At 41.3% G+C, this 20,500-nt stretch overlaps 3 protein-coding genes across 4 annotated transcripts; 2 read left to right on the top strand and 1 right to left on the bottom strand.

The window, feature by feature from the left end:
• The first annotated feature begins 62 nt into the window (after positions 1 to 62).
• On the top strand, positions 63 to 4,673 carry Omd (integrator complex subunit 5 omd). 2 transcript variants are annotated; one of them, XM_076444059.1, is made up of 9 exons: positions 72 to 774; positions 909 to 1,038; positions 1,107 to 2,322; positions 2,447 to 2,694; positions 2,786 to 2,991; positions 3,057 to 3,203; positions 3,444 to 3,584; positions 3,661 to 3,921; positions 4,211 to 4,673. In XM_076444059.1, the coding sequence occupies exons 1-9, from the start codon at positions 553 to 555 to the stop codon at positions 4,430 to 4,432; spliced, it is 2,793 nt and encodes a 930-aa protein (XP_076300174.1). In that variant the 5' UTR covers positions 72 to 552; the 3' UTR covers positions 4,433 to 4,673. The 2 variants fall into 2 exon arrangements, with proteins under 2 accessions (XP_076300175.1, XP_076300174.1); XM_076444060.1 differs by lacking the exon at positions 4,211 to 4,673 and having other exon boundaries at positions 63 to 774; positions 3,455 to 3,584; positions 3,661 to 3,802.
• Positions 4,674 to 4,797: 124 nt separating this feature from the next.
• On the bottom strand, positions 4,798 to 9,078 carry Sec61alpha (SEC61 translocon subunit alpha). The gene is made up of 8 exons (XM_076444075.1): positions 8,747 to 9,078; positions 8,459 to 8,526; positions 8,318 to 8,383; positions 8,026 to 8,236; positions 7,325 to 7,582; positions 7,085 to 7,251; positions 6,573 to 6,962; positions 4,798 to 6,390 (listed from the first exon to the last, which is right to left on the bottom strand). The coding sequence occupies exons 1-8, from the start codon at positions 8,751 to 8,753 to the stop codon at positions 6,127 to 6,129; spliced, it is 1,431 nt and encodes a 476-aa protein (XP_076300190.1). The 5' UTR covers positions 8,754 to 9,078; the 3' UTR covers positions 4,798 to 6,126.
• A 40-nt stretch (positions 9,079 to 9,118) lies between these two features.
• LOC143218710 (protein obstructor-E) lies at positions 9,119 to 20,451 on the top strand. Its single transcript, XM_076444079.1, has 6 exons — positions 9,119 to 9,233; positions 14,809 to 15,169; positions 18,256 to 18,516; positions 19,407 to 19,601; positions 19,847 to 20,042; positions 20,113 to 20,451. The coding sequence occupies exons 2-6, from the start codon at positions 15,109 to 15,111 to the stop codon at positions 20,168 to 20,170; spliced, it is 771 nt and encodes a 256-aa protein (XP_076300194.1). The 5' UTR covers positions 9,119 to 9,233; positions 14,809 to 15,108; the 3' UTR covers positions 20,171 to 20,451.
• The last annotated feature ends 49 nt before the right edge of the window (positions 20,452 to 20,500 follow it).

Here is a 20,500-nt window from a genome sequence, read left to right as displayed (position 1 = left end):
AGTGTATCGTGAATAAGTGTAAGACTCGTCTATAAGTCGTAGATTTCTATATATATTTAGTCAATTCTCCTCTGTAACGTCGCTCAATATGTACCAGAATCCCAGCGTCTCCATCCTGACTGCCTAACAATTTGCAAAAAAACAATTGAAAGTCTCTTATCAACGACAAGATAAGGTTATAAACGCGACGTTATAGAGGTCCACGAACGCGTCGTAAAGGAGGTGACACATTCCCGCTTCGTTATGCTGCCACCTATTCAAAACAAGTGAGAAATCGCTTTGAAAAGAGTGTAAATAAACGTTGCATATTATTTATAAATATTTTGTTTACATCCTTCGAAGTCCCTCAGCCAATTTCGATCGCAACGAAATTGTATTTAACCAATTGTAACAGCGGTCGTAGGAAGTATGATAAAATGACGCATAATGTTGCATCGCAGTAAATAGAAAACGTGCGATGCTCGAGCCTAACCCCTAACCAGTCGACAGAAGATGTGACCGTGGTAAATAGCATGCGATTTTATTTGTTGACTGAGAGCAACGATTCACAGAATGTACAACTCAACGGGGACGCTTTCGCCGCAAGATATTTTGGCGGAGGTGAGAAAGTTCATTTCCGGTGCGGTTAGGCCAACTCATAGCACCAGCACCCTCGATGTCACTCGCACAGCATTATCTTTACTGCGAAATGTGCCTGCGGCTAGAGACGCAGTGCTCGAGTACTTCTGCAACGTGTTTTTCGTTGCGGTCACCAAACACGTGCGTCAGATCGAAGTAAGTTAACAAACGTTCGTTACTAGCGTTCATTTCGACAGTTTTCCCAGTCGTAACGTTTTAGTTGTAACTTTATAAACAAGAATCTTGTTAAACGACAAATCTAGCTTCATAAGTAATTCCCATTTCCTCAGACAAACCAAAACCTAGCGATATGCGAGGAGTCGATTATAGCAGAGATCCACACAGTTCTAAGTGGTTTCATCAATGGGAATCCAGAAGCCTGGGCTCCCATCATCTCAGCATGGTCCCTGGAGCTGTTAGGTACAACTTGGTGGAAGTATTTCAGCCTCCTCGATCTCAGAACACATAGTAATTAATTTACATCGCAGGTAAACTGTCGTCCGACTATGCGAAACGAGGCAACCTGCCAATCAATGCTGGAATCAATGACTTCCTGCAGCAATGGATGTCCTGTCGTGCCACTCGTACGCTCATCGACATCACAGCCCAGTGTCTACAGTGTCTGATGCACTCCGACACGGAGTCCTGTATCAAAGCGTTACTGGATACCAGTGTCCTGCACAGTCCCCACTTCGACTGGGTGGTTGCTCATGTTGGGAGTTGCTTCCCCAACACAGTGATCACCAGAGTGCTGTCCTGTGGATTGAAAGACTTTTGTTCGATGGGCTACGAGCATAACATAAAGAACCCTAAGCTGAATTCAGTGGTAGGGATCCTTGGCCATTTGGCTGGAAGTCATTTTCAAGATATTCGAACGGCGTTGTTGGATCTGTTTAAATGGAGCATGAGCGAGGAGGCGACCGTGGACGACGACATGAAGAAGCAGAAGCTAGCCACTGTCCCGTTCCTCTTAAATCTAGCGTCCTTGTCGCAGACTCTTCTGAAAGCTATAACCAGCGATGTATTGCAAACTCTGAAGCCAGAGATCATTCCGAGGCTAGCTTTGTTCGCTACGGACTGGTGCAAGTACTTCGACAACCAACCGGAAGCTCTGATAGACTTGACAGTGCATCTAGTCTTGGGATGCGAGCAGGGCGCGTCACAGATCATCAATTTGCTGTTGAACACTGCTCTGAACACCACCAGCGTTGGCTATCATAGCGTAAACGCTGCGCAGAATGTGAAGAGTGTATGTAGCGAGATTCTGGAGTTAGTGTTGCAGGAAATCGATCTTCTTTTGAGAACGCATGGGCCTCAGTCTGCGAACATTGTTTTGCTGGTTTCGATTAAGCAAGAGTTGCCTGTGATACTGCCGCTACTCTTAAACGAGAGTCCGCTCAGGGTTCAGACTGCTGTTAGATTGTTGTGCTTCCTAGGAAGCCAAAGTCCTAATATACTGATTTCCGCTGCCTCGTATATGCTAGCCAAGTCTGTGACCAATTTTCATCTTGCAGCTCTGATACGCCTGGTTTGTAATAATGTTGTACTCTTCCCCTCGAACAAGTCCGACACCGAAAACATGCTAGCTAGTCATGGATACTTCAGCCAGGTGATAGAGCAAGCACTGAGGGAGATTAATTATAAGAATGTGCTGGAGAAACAGGAAAGGAGGCAGCTCTTCCAAAATCTCACTACTATGTTGAAGTAAGTAAGGTCTTATAATTCGTTTCTTTCATATTTTCTTTGTATTATTTAAAATTACAAAATGACGACGTTATACAATTTTGTCTATTGTCATGTCTCTAATGAATTTTAACAATTTCCGCAGGTGGGAGAGGTCTAATAAAGCTTCGATCTTCCGGTCGAAGATGATCACGAATGCTATAAAGTCGAATCTGCATCAGATCTCCTCTCTGTTGACTAAGACGTACGATTTCGCATTAGCCAACGACATAGTGAGAATGTTGGACCTGTTCAGCGCACCCGAAGAAAATAATTTCCTGCCTAATGTGGAACTTACATTGAAGCTGACCAGAGCTGTGATCCAATATTTCTTCTTGTGCGTTGCCGAAGAAGGTAGGTCCCAAAGTATCACGACTAGACTGGATTTTATGCATTATAACAAAAATGAGTGTCTTGCAATTTCTAATGAAAATGTCTGCTTCAGATATAATAAATAAACAACAGGGGATGAAGATGGTGTGCCACCTGTTGAAGAATTTCACCTGCTATTCCCCCTGCGCCAGAGTTCTAGCGCTCAGGGAAATTCTAGGACACACCATCAGTGGCGATCCCGCGAAATATTTCGGCGCCAAAGAGAAATTTGAACCGAGATTCGAGGAGATGTTGCTTCTACACCAAAATCATAAACAGGTGTGAAGGGAGACGTCATGAAAATTTGTTAAAAAATTCAGCTAACGAATGGATTTGTTATTTAGGTTACCAGTACTATGCTAGCTCAGAAACACTCTTCAGTGTTCCACGCTGGGGTGATCGGCCACGGTCCACGGAAACCACCACCTGAAAACACGACCGATAAAGAAATCATTGCGTTGAACAAGATGCTGTTGATGGACGTGATAAAGGTACCAGGGTTTGGAGAAATAGTTGGACGAATTTTGTCTTGAAATGTTGACAAAGTGTGCCACCTTAAACTTAGGGTATCCGGTATACAGTCAGTCTCGCAATTGATGGTGTACACTTTAAATGGGAATAACTTTTCTATGTGCCATCAATTATGAGACTGACTGCAGATACACGACATGGAAGATTTGTAGAAAATCTTTTGACCCTGTCGAGTGCTTCTGAAAATCTGAATGTTGCAGGCTTGTTGCAGCACCAAGGACTCGGAGCGGTACCCTGTGAACCTGGACGCCCTGACTGTGGTCAGCCTACTGTTGGTCGAGTTGGTGTCACCTGATGTTATGTACAATGGACTACCGTGGCCAGATGAAGAGTTTACGAAAGTACATTTACAATTTTTAATGACATTAGTGCTAAACAAAATTGGTACGATTGATTGTGTCGTTTCGATGATTGCAGGTGACCATAGAGAGGGACTTGCAAATCCGGAGGACGTTCAGGGATGTGCCATTATTATGGACACTATTAAAATTGACGGCCTGGTACAGGCCAGCCCTGGCATACTGTTCAGTTTTATTAAGGGGGATTGCTGCAACTGTGATGGCTAATTGGAATACGAGTGAAGGTGTTTCGTTGGTCAGTGTAATGGCGCTGGGTCAATTGTTACCGCCGCCATTGGCTAGCATAAGGGACATCTTGCCCGTCTTGGAATCACATCAGGTTTGTCGTATTGTTAATTCCGTGGTTGTCAGGAAGAACGTCGTATGTCACATAATTTCACTTCCGAGACATTGCCGTTTAAAGTTTTGATCACTAATGCTTCGACATAGGACATCGGTTAAATTGCATTATTTTTTATAACTTTTTTCTGGTAAACACGTAAATCCTATACTATGAAGCTCAATTAATCAAATTGTGACATGCGGCGTTCTTCCTGACAACCACAGAATTATGTAGGTTGCCCAGTATAATTTTGAGTCGAAGTTGCTAACCAGATTGCTTCTCACAGATCAACACCATCATGAAGGAATGCGTCTGGGCCTACATGCGCGAGAATGTCCCATCCCCAGCGCTGTTCACTCGCAGCGAAGGAGCAAACATCGCTTGGAGAGACACAGATACGTCCATGCCGAACGTGCGGTTCACGGAAACGCTTCGTTTAGTTTTACTATGCAACATGCACACGATGGGCCCGCTCTACGCCACCCTGTTTTACAATGAGAATAAATAGTTCAACGATCTCACACACACGAACTCGTTTGTACATATAACCCTGTGAATAGACTGGTCGGGAGAATTTGTATCATACAATAGAAACGTTTGTCACGCAATGATGTATTAGGTCACCCCACGAGTACATAAAATGTTTTTTATCTTATTTTTAATTTAAAACTGCAATATTTTTCTCCAGGGAAAAAAATAGATACGAAACGACATTACTTGCGGGATGACCTAATAAAATTGTTAAAATATTTGTTTCATTCTTGTTCTAAGATCCCGACGGCCATTATACTTGCTTAAAAAATACGTTGCGTAAAAAAATGATTCAAGGATCTCGTTTTCTCAAAAAATTATTGCAAGCCCAAAAAATTTGTATAGGTCATTATATATTGTTTACAAAAAACAGTACCATTTTTCTTCGTTCGTTTTTCTTTCATCGAATGTTTATAATATTTACGAGCTAGTAAATGCTTCGAGACCCTGTATATCCAGACTCAAAATTCGGATAGTCGGGGGTAGCAAAAAGAGCTCTGCCTCGGAGTCACATTCGAACACCACTGGTTGGGACACATTGTTTTGTTTTTTAATAACAATACTAAATACAAAATAAACGGCCACCATTTCGTGTATGGTATATATATAAAATAAGAAATTCCATATTTTGTTTGTTTGTTTGTTATACAACTAAGTAATATACAATCGATAGGACGTCGTATAAATATTATGCGAGTATGCTTACAATTAGAAACCTTTCGCATGCTCGAATCGTACAGTTTTATTTCGACGAATCTTTTTGGAGCGCAGGAACAGATTAGCAGAGAGAACGGGAAACAAAAAAATAAACAATAATGAAGTCTTTTCAGAAGCACATCCCTCCTAAATACATATGAGAAAGCAATTAACGATGGATTGAACACCTGTTTTGAACATGTTCCACGAATATACCCTAGGTGGGTGTCTCGTCCTTGCGAAATGATTACATAGATAGATTATGTATGATGGATTTTTTAACCACTCGAATCTCGCCATTTTGGAAGAAGAAGAGATAGAAAGATGGAGATGGAGAAAGAGAGTGTATTCAGTGTGATACCGTTCGATCACTCGGAGTATAGAACACTATTAAAAATGTTGAAAATATTTAATTACTTTCTTCCTATGTACATCGCTCGTCGTGTAACAGATATTACATCCTCGCTTGGGAAAACTCGGACGTCAAAGCCCGGTATTTACATTCGAGCATTTCTTCATATATATGTTGTATGTATATATGTATTGTATGCGTGTTCTGTGTATGTACGTGTGTGTGTTGAACGTGTGTCCTCTTACTCTTCGTCAACATGCGTCTCGTTGATACTATCCGGTTAAAAGTTTCGATATATGAAAGAGCATGAAACGATAATTAAATATTCCTCGAGTATATGACGATCGTATATGCGACAGAAAAAAAAATTGTTTCAGGTAGAAGTCTAAACACATAAACACGTTCATATGTGTTTCTTCTCTCAGGTTTGTTTTTTTGCTGCTGTGCGGTTCGATACAAAAAATGAAGACCGGTTCCCCGTATTACAGTTCGCCGGTTGTTAGTGATCGAACAGACCGTCGACCGACGGTGGCGCTCGCGTTACAATAAATTATTATTATTTCAGTTCTTCGGAATTAAAAAAAGTTCACTTCGATATCAAGTGTCTATCGAGAGAATTCGAATTAAAAGAGCAGCGTGCTCATGCCACCCATTTCACTCTGCTCCTTGACGAAGATCTCGAAGTACTGGTAAATGATCGTCACGGCGAGAAGGATACCGGTGCCGGATCCGATCGCGCCCAGGAAATCAGCTAAAACGGATAACGCACCGATACACAAACCGCCGAACGCCGCCGCGGTTGGTATGTATCTGTTCAACTCGTGGATCATCGAGTTGTCTCTGTGCCCCCTCATCACCATCTGCTGGTCCTTCAGCTGCTTCGCAATCTGCAGAAAAGCAAATTTCAATCAATACATATCACTGAACAATTTTAATTAGTCCTCGTACGCTTCTTGTTTCATTGAATGAATTGATTCTGATAAAAGTCCAAGTCGAATATTTAAAAAAACGAAAGAAGTTGGTACAACTGATCGGTACGGTTGAATGAGTATCAATGAATAGTACGTACATCCTTGGCTGAACTGCCGGAGAAGTCGATCCACGTCTTCGAGAAGAAAGCGCAGGACCCCAGCATGAAGAAGATGTATAGCACAGCGTGTATAGGATCTTGAAGTATATGTCCTACGGATTCTGGTGGTGATAGATAGTAACATAATCCTCCTACAGGATAGGATCTAGCAGGCCCTCCGCCGCCAACGTCCGACCATACTCCCAGGAGATTCACGATGATGTTCCCTTCGAACTTGACCGCAAGCATTTGCGATATTACGTACAGATTCGATACCAACGCGGATTGAAGGATGATGGGTATGTTGCTGGTGTAGAACAGCTTGATCGGGTAGCTACTGTACTGGCCTCTGCACCTGGCAGATTTGATTGGCAAATCGACACGGAAGCCCTGGAATGCGATTATGCTTGTAGTCCAAGATATACATATAATAACAGAGTTCTAACTTTGGATTTTGGATCAAAGTCAAAGTTGGAATTTTACCAACAAAATGCAGAAACGTCTTGTTTTACCTGGAAGTATATCACTATAGCGAATACCAAGATGGTGGCGAGCAAGTTCATCAGGTTGGGAAGGTTCTGTCTGTAGAAGGCTTCGCGAAGAGCACGAACTTTGTCCTGTCTGGTAGCCAACAGGTGGAACAAAGCGATCACAGCTCCTTCGAACTCTGTGCCTCGTCCTATAAATGGGGTATCACATGAATTAGCGAATGCGATTTAATATTATTGATTGTTATCGATAGCGAGACGTACCAGTGTTGACAGTGGTAGGAGAGAACGCTTTCCATACGATCGTCTCGCAAATGTTGGTCGCAATGAACAAAGAAATTCCACTTCCCAATCCGTATCCTTTCTGGAGAAGCTCGTCCAACAACAATACGATCAATCCAGCAACAAACAACTGGATGATGATCAATAAACAAACTCCGGCTCCTATTACGGTCGGGTCACCGTACATTCCTGTCATTACGTACACTATGGCTTGACCTATGGTGATCACCATACCGAATACTGTGGAAATAAATCAGTATTAATATTGGAGATTTTGGTACTTCGGGGTTCAAAATGACATTTGAAGTACTTTGATATTCAAGCATATTCGAAAACTCGGACCTCACTCGAGTACATATTCGAGTGATCGAAATATTCGGATGCTTGGATCGAAATGCAATGAGTACCCGACTACCTGGGTACTTTATTGAGTATATGAGGATTTAACATCGAGGAGTTAGTACTGCAGTACTTCTGTACTCGGACCTGAGTACTTGGATACAGTAGAATTACGATTTATGATTTACTCTAGTATTTAGTATCGAGGACGGAGTATGCAAGTGAGTATTTGGATTAAAATTGAATAAGTATTCAAATACAATGTGTGCATTAAGGTTGATCGAGGATTGGAGTATACTCCCAGTAGTTCTATTTAAAATGCTCCTTAACTACTTGAAACTTACACTTTTGTGCCCCATTGAAAAGGGCTCTGTCCTTTATGGTGTCACCAACATCGATGATCTTGGCACCCCCCAAGATCTGCATGATCAGTCCAGAAGTAACAATGGGGGAGATACCCAGCTCCATGAGAGTACCTCTATTTGATGCGAGTATCACACGGATCCAATAGAATGGATCCGCGCTGTCCGAAGACATGATACCGAACAGGGGAATCTAGAAATCCAACAAAAGCCAAATATATAAAATTACAATGAAAATAAAAGAAACTTTAAGTATCCTAGAGTAGAGTCTCACCTGACAGCATACTAAGAAGATAAACAGCGTGATCGCAGTCCATAGCACCTTCTCCCTGAACTGGATCTAAGTAACAGATGGCAAATGTAGAATAAATCGCGTCCGATAACCGAAACGAAAGTGGATCAACCGTTAACTTACTTTTCGCCGCGGCTTCTCTATTTCCGGGAGTATGCTGCAGAACGGTTTGATCACCTCCAGAAATTTGACTGAAAAATAAAATTAGTAAGGTGGATTATGCGATTATTGGTGGACAACGACGAGTTTCGGACAGAAACCGATCGGGCTTCGACTTTCGACGACGCGTGCAATATGTGTTGGGAAAAAACGGGAAACCGAGAGGTTACGGTCACGGGCGACCACCGCGGCGTGTTAATCCTCACGGAAACAATTCTCTGTATTTTTGAATGGAAGATTACGTGTACTCACATCCCATTTTGAATCCGAGGTTCCGAGCGGACAATAAAGTCTAGGAAACAATCCTCACTGACGATGCCCGGGATCGACACAGACGCGAGGATACTCGACTCAATCTAAAACACGAGTAAACCTGGCCGCGTATGCCCGACTGGCAAATCGTAGTGAGTCGTGGCTCCGTTTGTCGGACACGTATCAATATGCTATTGTCACGTGACCTGATGATGTTGGCCGGCACGGGAACCCACTTCCAACCAGCGTCAGTAGATGACGCACACTTGCCCCGATCATCGTGACATCTGCTGATGTTTGTATGTAATAACGGTCGCACGTCGCTTACCGAGCGGTGCCGCTAGGTGCCTCGACAAGCACGGGCATTTCTAACTGTCAATTTTGAACCACTGACCGCTGAGGATTGTGAAGCGTAGATTTTTGGCATTTTCTCGCCAAAATCTACACGATTACATAAGAAAGAGGCAACAATTTCTGGTTTCCGGAGGTAAAGTTTAACCTTATCTAATTTTCATTGATTTAAATTTATTCTCGAGTCGTGTTGCCACCGACGATAGGTATAGGAATAGAATTTATTGAAAAATCAACATATTTATTAAATGTGCAGCTATTAGCTCGATATTATCCTTCATTCATAAGACACTAAAAGTTCTTACAAATAAAGGATAATACCGATTGCCCAGGTCTCACCACGAGGAGGTTGCTGCACAAGAGACCCGAAAGGGAGTCAGAACGAATGCAATATTCCTTCTGGCTCCCTTTCTTACAACGATGGACTTATACTAAATTACGCAAGTATGTCGAGTAATTATCGCGGGGCAAAAGGTGTGAATCGGAGAAGAAGTCTCCGATCCACGGGGGATTAAAGGCAAATCAGGCAGATGGCTCTGATTCTTTCAAAGTGAAAAACAAGAGCGAACCAGAGCAGAAGGCTCTGGTTCGAAGGTTACGCGGCGCGTACAATGCTTGCAGTGCAGCTCCGGTCAGAGCCGATACCCGACGTGTCCTCACCAAGAGGAATGGACAGTGAGAAGTGTTCAAACGTAACACCATCTCTCTGCCAACTACCTGCCACCAGGCAACGCAATGCATTGAGATGACGTGGGTAGGATGACGAACAGAGAATTTCTCTGCCAACTACCTGCCACCAGGCAACGCAAAGCGTTGAGGTGACGCGGGTAGGATTACGAACAGAGAGAATGGCAATACGAGTGAACAGGTCTCAATGAACCACCCCTCTCAATGTATCGACGCCGACTACCGGCTTCAACCGGTCTGGTACATGCAAGCAAGGTCCGACACAGCAGAGGGCTGTGTCGGAATCAAATATACGAGTCGAGTAAAGTGAAGTTACGGCAATAATTACTCGACATATTTACAACAAAGATATACGAGCTTAAAAATTACCGCACGCACGCACGCACGCAATTAATTATTGGCATTGGTATTATACTGATTCATTGTTATGATAATTCTATACTGATATACAGATATAGTGATATGCGATATACTGCTAAACTGATATGCTGATACCTTTGTATCCTGATATCCTGATAACTAGATATGCATATGTATATGGTATTACAGATTCAGAAATTAAACCAAAAACGTTAAATCGAGCAAATAATACCAATGCCAATAATTACTACAATATTATGGGTATATACAGATGGGCATAGTACAAGCTCTTAAAAATTAACGCACGCAAGCCGAGCAATTATTGTGGGCCAAAAGACTACACGCAAAAAGGGGAAGAATCAAAGCAGAAGGCTTTGATTCGCAAAGAAGAAACATGAACCTGAGCAGAAGGCTCAGGTTCGGAGGTGACGCTAAGACAATAATTGCTCGGGAAATAAAACTAACTTAAGAATATGATGAAGTCTTCTCGATGTATTCTTTTCTTGATATGTCCTCTTGTTGGGCAGTACTCTTCTTGGTTTGCCGTCATCTCCGTGTGTCCTCTTCTTCGTGTCTTCTCTTCTTGGTGTAATCTAACTAAAACAGACTAATAATGATTAGACATACATATCAATGCATAACTCCGCACACGAGTGCAAGCCTAATATCCGCTCACGAGAGCCAAACAAACCCCGCATACGAGTGCGAATCAAACAAGCTCACGAGAGCCAAACAAACCCCGCACACGAGTTCGAATCAAACAAGCTCACGAGAGCCAAACCTAAGACCAGCTCACGAGAGCCAAACTAACCCCGCACACGAGTGCGAATCTAACCAGCTCACGAGAGCCAACCTAACACCAGCTCACGAGAGCCAAACTAACCCCGCACACGGGTGCGGCCTATAGGCGATTCGGGTGCCCCGGGGACGCGACACCCCGTACTCACTCACGGCACCATCCGTGAGTGAGCCCCTGGGGGACCTCCGATCGGAGGAATGCCAATTTCAAACAAGATGAGAAAATTTGTAGGAAGAGGGACTTGTGAAACACGACATATTTACAATGATGATATACAATCTGAATATATAGATCCTATATAACACTTCAAAATGCACTGTAGTCTTCTTCCTCTTCGTTGATGTGTCCTCTTTGGTGTGTCGTCTTTGTTAGCAGCGGGCTGTTGTAATCTAGCTGAAACAGACTAATCGTATTTAGAAACAATGCAGTTGAATACGGAATTAAATAACGCACACGAATGCGAATGTAACCAGCTCACGAGAGCAAATATAACCCCGCACGTAAGCGCAAACCTAACCATGCACATGAGCGCGAATACAACCAAAGAACCAGCTCATGAGAGCAATTGTAACCCCGCACAGAAGTGCGAATACAACCAGCGAAACAGCTCGTGAGAATAACTATAACCCCGCACACGAGTGCGAAAACAACCAACGAAGCAGCTCACAAGAGCAATTATAAACCTGCACATGAGTGCGAATATAACCAGCGAACCAATTGACAAGAACAATTGTAATCCTGCACATGAGTGCGAATACAATCAGAGAACCAGTTCATGAGAGCAATTGTAATCCCGCACATGAGTGCGAATACACACACAACCAGCGAACCAATTCACAAGAACAATTGTAATCGTGCACATGAGTTCAAATACAACCAACGAAGCAGCTCACAAGAGCAATTATAAACCTGCACATGAGTGCGAATACAACCAGCGAACCAATTCACAAGAACAATTGTAATCCTGCACATGAGTGCGAATACAATCAGAGAACCAGCTCATGAGAGCAGTTGTAACCCCGCACAGAAGTGCGAATACAACCAACGAAGCAGTTCACAAGAGCAATTATAATCCTGCATACGAGTGGGACGCTCAAAATGTAATTTTTATAAAGAATAAAATTAATAAATTTGAAGAAGACTCAATAGTCTTCATTGAAAGTCTCGATGAAAATTTCAAAAGTATGAAGGACGAGTTTAAAAAGACAAAGGAAGTTTTGAAAAATATTAGTAATCAAACTTACCGTTGTTCCTTGAATTGACAGTTGAAGGTAGGCCAGGGTAACTGTAGATGACCTCTAGTCCACCTCTGGTCCACCTCTGGTCCCTCCGGTTCTCCTGCCGCTCCTGGTCCCGCTGCACGTCCGCTCACGCTGGTCCCCCCGCCCCGACTGACTGACTGACGGAGAGCTCTCGCCAAGTCGCCGAGCTCGAGCGGCGCCCCCCACTCCGCCGAATATCGATCGATGTCGATCGCCGTGGTGTTCACCTCTGGTCCACCTCTGGTCCACCTCTGGTCCCTCCGGTTCTCCGGGCGCTCCTGGTCCCGCAGCACGTCCGCTCACGCCGGTCCCCCCGCCCCAATTGACTGACTGACGGAGAGCTCGAGCGGCGCCACCCACTCCGCCGAGCTCAAGCGGCGTCCCCCACTCAGCCGAGCTCGAGCGGCGCCCCCCACTCTGCCGAATATCGATCGATGTCGATCGCCGTGACAATTATTGATAAATTTATTATTTCCAGCTGGTTAATGTTTATAACAATTCTATTTTACAGCGATGTCCACAAGCAATCCCTTGGCTATCTGACCACCTAATTTTTTAGTCAAAGTGGATAATAGTATTCGTGATACGGAATAACTTTTAAACCATAATATTCGCTCGCATTAATTTATTCGATACAATTCATAGATAAATTTATTATTTCTGGCTGTTTAATGTTTATAACAATTCCTTTTTCTAATGATGTTAACGAGCACTCCCTTGACCAACTTGCCATCTAATTTTTTCGTAAAAATAGACAATAAAACTCGAAATATAGAATAACTTTTAAACCATGAACATTCGCACGCATTCATTTATTCAATACAATTCACAGATAAATTTATTATTTCTGGCTGTTTAATATTTATAACAATTCCTTTTGCTAACAATGTTAACGAGCACTCCCTTGACCACCTTGCCATCTAAATTTTTCGTAAAAATAGACAATAAAACTCGAAATATAAAATAACTTTTAAACCATGAACATTCGCACGCATTAATTTACTCAAAATACTACTATGAGACATTTATTAATTCTAGCTAATTAATGTTTATAATAATTCCTTTTGCCAACGATGTGGACAAACACTCCCTTGAACACCTTGCCATCTAATTTTTTACAGTAAAGTCTTTTCAAAATATTTCTGTCCGGATCGATTCTTGGAACATTTATGTATAAAAAAGTGAAAGGTAATAATTCTCGTTTATGAAATGTTTTGAAATTAAAAACGTAGGTGTCTCGTATAAAATTTGAAATAGGAATTGTTGATTTTCCTAAAAAATTATGATTCAATAATATATTTCTAGGAATTCTTTATCCTTGAGTTTTGCTTTTAATATTGAAACCAACATTTGAAATATCTTCTCGGTACAGAATGGAACAATTCATGATGATCAATATGGTTCCGTGACGATTTGCCTTTTCACAGACGAGAGTCTCCTCAGTAGCCTTCTGCACCGACGAGATCATGTCGATTTTCTTCTGTTTTTTACTCCAGCCAGAATACATCCTAGAGGACGTAGAAAACACCGTAGTATTCGAGTGACACGATCTTCCATAAGGCTAGCAGTCTTTAATAGTATCTGGTCGGTGGGGTGGAACTTATAGCGATGTGGTATTTCAGATCACTGTAAGTTCCACGTTATCTCCGTGCCTACTTGTGGCCACTTTCCTATGTCGCTGAATAGATCTCTTATATGAGAAAAACGGCAAACATCATTTGTGGAGGAATGAAAATAATATTTTAGTATTGTTTTGAAGAATGTTGATTATGATAGGTTCATTGGAATTTAAAAATAATAACGACAATACACATACCTTGTACTAGAAATTGAAAGATATCCACAGGTTGCTTTACAGAACGAATGTTCAAATGATAGGGTTTCGAATAAAATAATTTTGAATGCTTTGATCTTTCTAGTAAATAATTAGATTGCAATTTGAATATAATGACGTTTGTAATTACTGGTCGAATTGTTTCGACCAACTGTTTCGCCAATTGAGACAAAAGCTGACGATTAATAAATTTCCAGGTACTATTGGTAATATCGCTGCTTTTCTCTTATGAGAATGATTCAACGTTTCGCTCAGCTCTGGTATTTAATCACAAAAACAACGGGGTCTTCCGCGAAGAAGGCAGGATTTGCGCAATATCGAACGAAAGTTCCGCGATTAGACGAGAAACAGGCCTGAGGCGGCATGGAACCAGAGCCTTGACATTTTCTTCGTTTCTTTTTCTGCGTGTCGGACGTTCACGGACCTTTCCTCCGCGACACTCTGGCCGCAGCAGTATTTATCTTTTATGGTAAACGAACAGAAATCGGGAAAACGCATCCATGCAACGTTATATATCTCCAAGTGGCTTGCACCCTTCCGACCATCTTGGAGAACGCGTTTGCCTCAACTTAAATTCCAATTCTGCCCCTGTGCATCAAAATAAAAATAATTTAGAAATTGCCTTTCTTCCGAAGATTAATGACATAGTCCTTTCTAAATTTCAACAATAAAAGATTCCATTAAGCTAAAAGAATTCCAGAGACTCCAATTCGAGTGCAGAGCCTGCACAAGTAAGAAAATAATTACAAAATTGATCGGGTTGTCAAAGGTGCAGGATGCGTCATCTATGCGAGCAGTTAGGGTCATTGTTGCAATCCTGAGGCCTCAGGCTCGGTAAAGGCAAACACACAGACGGAAATAGACTTGTGAAAGGGGGCCCGAAAAAAACGCAGCAGTCGAAGAGGACCGAGAGCAAGTCCATGGATGAGAGAATCGTGATGAGCATCGTTGTTCTCTCCTCTCCTCTCCTCTCTTCGCCGGGAAGACCGGCCTGAGATGATAAAAGCTCGCGAGGAAGAGTCGTTCGGACGTAGTGTCTGTTTCGGGAGCGGGACGACAGCAACTCGAGATGGCCTCGAAGACGATCGTTTATCTTGCGATTGCCTACGGCGTGTTTGTGGCCGCAACCCGTGAGTAGATCATCGAGAGTCCTCCGGAGATCTAGATCGTGGCAAACAGTGGCGGTTGTGTTCTGTGTTTTATGATCTTCTTGATCCGTTTTCAAGGGAGCCCATCAGAGAGTGTTAAGAGAGAGTTTATGGGACGGATATTTGGGGACGTTGGCTAGATTAGGGGATGGGAGTTGCTAGAGTTTTCACCCTTAGCAATCGAATGGCGACTCTGTGTCACCACTAAACATTGCTGTATCAGTAATGTAAAATAATTGTTACGTTAAGAAATTATTTCATATGAAATAAATTACTAAACATTCGTTACAGTCGTACAATTGTATAGAATGGAAATATTCTAGGCAAGAAGACATTTTTATTTTAGTTGATTTTAGCTTTCGTGTTAAAATAGTACAGGAACGTTGGGTAGTTTAGGAGATGAAGCGTTTGGGGCATTGAGCTGATATAATTGGGTCTTTGGATAGTTCAGAGGGTGGTCAATTCTGCTAGATTTTAAAAGTTATTCCAATTTTTTAATAAAGAAGAAGCTGGAAGGAGCTAGGGTCCATTTAGAAGTATGGCGTATCGCTTAATGGGTCGATGAAAATAATGTGAAGCGATTGAAATTCAACGTGCGACTCGTCACAGCTGCGCCATTGAAATATTCAACGCTATGGATGATCGTGCGTCATTCCAAAGAACTTGAGGAGGACGCGGTCGGGGTACTTCTTTCTCGAAAGTTCGGATGATTCGATGCTCGGGATCCCTGAGATTCGTGATATGCAAATGTCCCGCTTAGGAATTTGCTTCGGCCACATCCGGGGACAATTTCTATGTTCAATATCCTCTGTAAGTTGTTTTAGATACAATGAATAGTGCGCGTGGCAGCATAAAGTTCTAGCTATGTACACCAGAGTTGGGCAAAAATTTAATCAACGATTGACGACTAAATTTCTACTTCAATCGTTAATCGCAATTAACAATTAATCTCTTAGTTTAGTCGTTAGTTGCGGTTAACGATTAACCATTATTAATCGTCAATCGGATAATTGATTAATAATTAACTGTTAAAATTTCGAAATGAACTACGGAATCAAAACTGTATGACTACTGAAAAAAAATGTAAACTGAATTTAGGTGTATTGTCATTTGGTCTATACATAATACGAACTCTGTTTACGTGCTTTTATGTTTTTTTCGATGATTTCTGCTTGTAATCAACGATTGGCGGTTAACTTCGTCAATCGATTGAATCAATCGTCGATCTTTCGATGATTTCTTTTTTTAATTGTACACATTAATCAATCAATCATGATTAAAATTACAGTCGATTAATGCCCAACTCTGACGTACACCCCCAATTATTGTCGAACAGTGTAAATCGTTTGTTTGACCTGGAACATCTAATTCATTTGTTAGGGTACAGGTTGCTTCACGGATTTAAAGACTCCTGGGATCTGTTGTGTACTCTAAATAGGTTAAATGGTTAATCAAACGGATCAGTTCTCGAGGATCGAGTAGGAAAGGGAGAGATCGAGGAACTTAGAATTGCTACAGTAAAACACATAGAAAGTAACAATCCTAATTTAAAACAGCAAAACTATTAAAAAAATGTAGAGATGCTGTTATACTATTTTCAATCTATTAAACACATATTTCTGAAGGAAATGAATTTCTATTTCAGTGCAGTTTGTTACAATCCTGGTGGAAAATTTTCATTTTGCATAAACATCCGCTGTCTAATCACAACCTCATAAAGATAGACTTGGCAAATCCTTCAGAACCAGGACTCCGTACCCTAAAATTCTAGTAAAATCAATCAGCAATGAATTTCGAAGCTGATTAATTGAAGTGGAGGCTAATTCGAAGGATTCCGGAGATATAAAATGGTTCAGAGAGTTAGGGGAACCGAAGCTTCCGGAAACAGGTGGATCCCCGGCTCCAATCGGAGCAGAATCCTCGAGACTCGGTTTCGTAAGGCAACTATGCTAATGCCGGCCCGGCTTCGCAGAGGTCGAGTCGCATCGCCGAACTTTCTCCGTGGATTTCAGCGTGTGCACGTTCGCCGACCGGTTCTCCCGTCCTCAAGGTGTTCGCATTATGTAACCGGCCGGGAATTACGCAATCCATAGATACACCTGTATTTGATATTCGAGATCCTCCTCGGACCCGACCGGAGTCTTTTCTTAATTTTTTCATGAAATGTAATTCCGTCGCTCTTCAAGGTTGAGATTCACTCTCCGGACACTGGCGGACCTGTACTAACCCGACGCATTGCTAGACTATTCACAAAATTTGCATTGTTAATGAACGAAAATAAATATTTAATGAACGTGAAATTCGGGACCATATTTTGAATAATTAATTGTACATATTAAATCATTGTTGCATACGCGAGTGGTATTGAATTTCTCATTAACTGAATATATCATTATAGAATAATGCTCGAGAATATTAATTTTAAATTAAAATGTGGATATAGAATTGATTAAATATTATTTATTGAAGAATTGTAGAGAATTAGGTGTTTGTAGTTGGGAAAATGTTGTCAGCTCGAACCAGTAGCGTCGTTTATTGTTACCGATGCGACTTTTATCGGCAATTTCGCGTGCAGTAAAGTATAGTAGGATTTACGGTCGTAAACGCGAAAGGATCAGATTGGTTTCGTAAAACAGTTGGGAAACGATCGCGTGAAATATCGAAACAGATGGTTTAATGCTCTCCCATTTGGAATGAAGATCTGTGTGTAATAGCTTCATCTCCGTCGGTGCGTTTCCTTGAATTCGGACGGGAATAATATTGCATAAGAGGCTTACTATAATACGGTGGAACTATGAAATCTCTCCTAGCACCATCCTCGAGTTAGCGGAGCTTAATGATGCATACCTAGAAGATTCGTTTTCATTTCTTCACGTTTTTCTTCATTCACAGAAAAATTTGTGTCACTCTTAAAATGGTAGAATTGACGAAAAAAATGTCAGTGACACCAAGAAAAATTTGTCGTTTTCTCTTGATGGTCGGAGTCAGTTTTGAAAATAAAATTACAATTAATATTAAAATGATTTTATTGAAATAAAATATAAATTATTCACTGTTTTTGACTGCAGCGTTGACTAATTATCAGCGTTTCACGAGTACAAATAACCAACTGGCTCACAATGTCCCTGAGAGACAGTCATCAGGTTCTTGCGAGGAGAGAAATGGACGATTTCCGGTCCCTAATCAGTGCGACGCCTATATAGAATGTATCGATGGTGTACCCGAGCAAAAACTCTGTCCCGAGGGTCTCCTTTTCAACCCGGAAGCCAGATTCAATTATCCCTGCGGCTATCCTATCGACATCGACTGCGGAGCAAGGTCTAGCCGCCGTAAGTCCACCCACTGTTTAATGCATTCTCACTAGAAACAATTGAAAATGTTCGTATTCCACTTTTTATTTACACATTACAAAAATAATAGGGGTGCCTTAAAGGGATAGTTCCACATGTTTTACAGAATAGTCACATACTCAATTCTTTAATTCTTAACTAGTTTAGTCGGAAAAATGGTACACTCTGCAAATTATTATATAAAATATACACATAATCAATTCTTTATTTTTTAACTAGTTTAAAATCTTACACCTTGCAAATTATAAAATATAGGGGTGCCTTAGAGGGGTAGTTCCATGTTTTACAAAATATTCACATACTCAATTCTTTATTTTTTAACTAGTTTAGTCGGAAGAAAATGTCACACCTTGCAAATTATAAAATATACATAGGGGTGCCTTAAAGGGGTAGTTCAATGTTTTACAAAATATTCAAATGCTCAATTCTTTATTTTTTAACTGGTTTAGTCGGAAAAAATGGTACACCTTGCAAATCATAAAATATAGGGGTGCCTTAGAGGGGTAGTTCCATGTTTTACAAAATATTCACATACTCAATTCTTTATTTTTTAACTAGTTTAGTCGGAAGAAAATGTCACACCTTGCAAATTATAAAATATACATAGGGGTGCCTTAAAGGGGTAGTTCAATGTTTTACAAAATATTCAAATGCTCAATTCTTTATTTTTTAACTGGTTTAGTCGGAAAAAATGATACACCTTGCAAATCATAAAATATAGGGGTGCCTTAAAGGGGTAGTTCCATGGTTTACAATATATTCAAATGCTCAATTCTTTATTTTTTAACTGGTTTAGTCGGAAAACAATGGTACACCTTGCAAATCATAAAATATAGGGGTGCCTTAAAGGGGTGGTTTTACATTTGCAGAACCTCCCCAGCCAACGGACGACTGTCCCCATCAATATGGCTACTTTAAGGTTGGGGATCATCAAAACTGCGGTCAGTTTATGAACTGTGCAGATGGTAGAGGGTATGTTTTCGACTGTCCCGAGGGGTTGGCTTTCAACCCTGAAAGTTACCGTTGCGATTGGCCGGATCAAGTACCGGATTGTGATGCAGAGGGTAAGAGGATTTAACTTCTGTTAACTAAATCAGCCACAATATTTTTCTAAGCAGCTTAGCAGTCGAGGGGTGACTCTGAAACTGCTGTGCCATTATTCACAGTATTGTTTACATTGTTAAATACCTTGGTGTCTAAATTATTCTAGCTAGGGAGAAATGTTTAATTTTTAAAATAAATGCTTAATAATAGGACATTTTGGGGCGTTGCGATGAACTATTGTGTTATGTGTGAATAATGTTTACAGCGTTCCTCGGCTTCCGGTGCCCGGAAGTGAGGGACCAAGGGATCTTCGGCGGTCCTCAGTTCCATCGCAGCACGCATGATTGCCAACATTATTATGTTTGCGTGAACGGCCGTCCGAGATTGCATAATTGTGGGGAAGGAAACGCGTTCAACGAACTGTACAACACCTGCGACGCCGCGGAAAATGTTACCGGATGGTGAGAGGATTTTCCAACTAATTTTACTTCTGTTTTCATTATACTTCATCCACCGTTTTCTGTTTTCCAGCGAGCCACCGGAATCCTCGCTTTTGAACGAGCCGCTGCGCAGACCTCATCTGTTTTAAACAAATACAAGAAAAATACTGAGCTTCACTATAAAAGACTTGCAAAATTCTACTAGCATTATCTGGGAATTTTATTGAAAAATTTATACGATTTTTAAAATTCTAATTCACAGTAGATATTCGTATTTTTGCTACGACGTAAGAACAGTGGGGAAGTGAACGATGCCATAAATAATTGTGTAAATATTTATGTCTAAGTATATATAGACACACTGTAAAAAGCGTGCACTAATTGTTAGTACAAACTTTGTATTAGTTTCATAAAGAAATTGTTGAGAAGTGTTCGGGATTATTTATCTCACCACTGGAAATGATGAAAAATATTCACGG

This window comes from Lasioglossum baleicum, chromosome 20 (assembly GCF_051020765.1).
Source record: "Lasioglossum baleicum chromosome 20, iyLasBale1, whole genome shotgun sequence".
Classification (NCBI taxonomy): Eukaryota; Metazoa; Arthropoda; class Insecta; order Hymenoptera; family Halictidae; genus Lasioglossum; species Lasioglossum baleicum.
This window is presented reverse-complemented; position numbering and strand designations above follow the sequence as displayed.

What these genes read in the sequence shown, in the direction of transcription:
- Sec61alpha (XM_076444075.1), bottom strand. An exon ending in TTTCAATGGGGCACAAAAGT is followed by an intron (nt 7,583 to 8,025) that starts GTAAGTTTCAAG and finishes TTATTTCCACAG; the next exon opens with TATTCGGTATGGTGATCACC. An exon ending in CCGGCAGTTCAGCCAAGGAT is followed by an intron (nt 6,391 to 6,572) that starts GTACGTACTATT and finishes GCTTTTCTGCAG; the next exon opens with ATTGCGAAGCAGCTGAAGGA.
- LOC143218710 (XM_076444079.1), top strand. Translation starts at nt 15,109, where the DNA reads ATGGCCTCGAAGACGATCGTTTATCTTGCGATTGCCTACGGCGTGTTT. An exon ending in CGTGTTTGTGGCCGCAACCC is followed by an intron (nt 15,170 to 18,255) that starts GTGAGTAGATCA and finishes TTTTGACTGCAG; the next exon opens with CGTTGACTAATTATCAGCGT. An exon ending in ACCGGATTGTGATGCAGAGG is followed by an intron (nt 19,602 to 19,846) that starts GTAAGAGGATTT and finishes TAATGTTTACAG; the next exon opens with CGTTCCTCGGCTTCCGGTGC.
- Omd (XM_076444059.1), top strand. Translation starts at nt 553, where the DNA reads ATGTACAACTCAACGGGGACGCTTTCGCCGCAAGATATTTTGGCGGAG. An exon ending in AACACGTGCGTCAGATCGAA is followed by an intron (nt 775 to 908) that starts GTAAGTTAACAA and finishes CCATTTCCTCAG; the next exon opens with ACAAACCAAAACCTAGCGAT. An exon ending in CCGTCTTGGAATCACATCAG is followed by an intron (nt 3,922 to 4,210) that starts GTTTGTCGTATT and finishes TGCTTCTCACAG; the next exon opens with ATCAACACCATCATGAAGGA.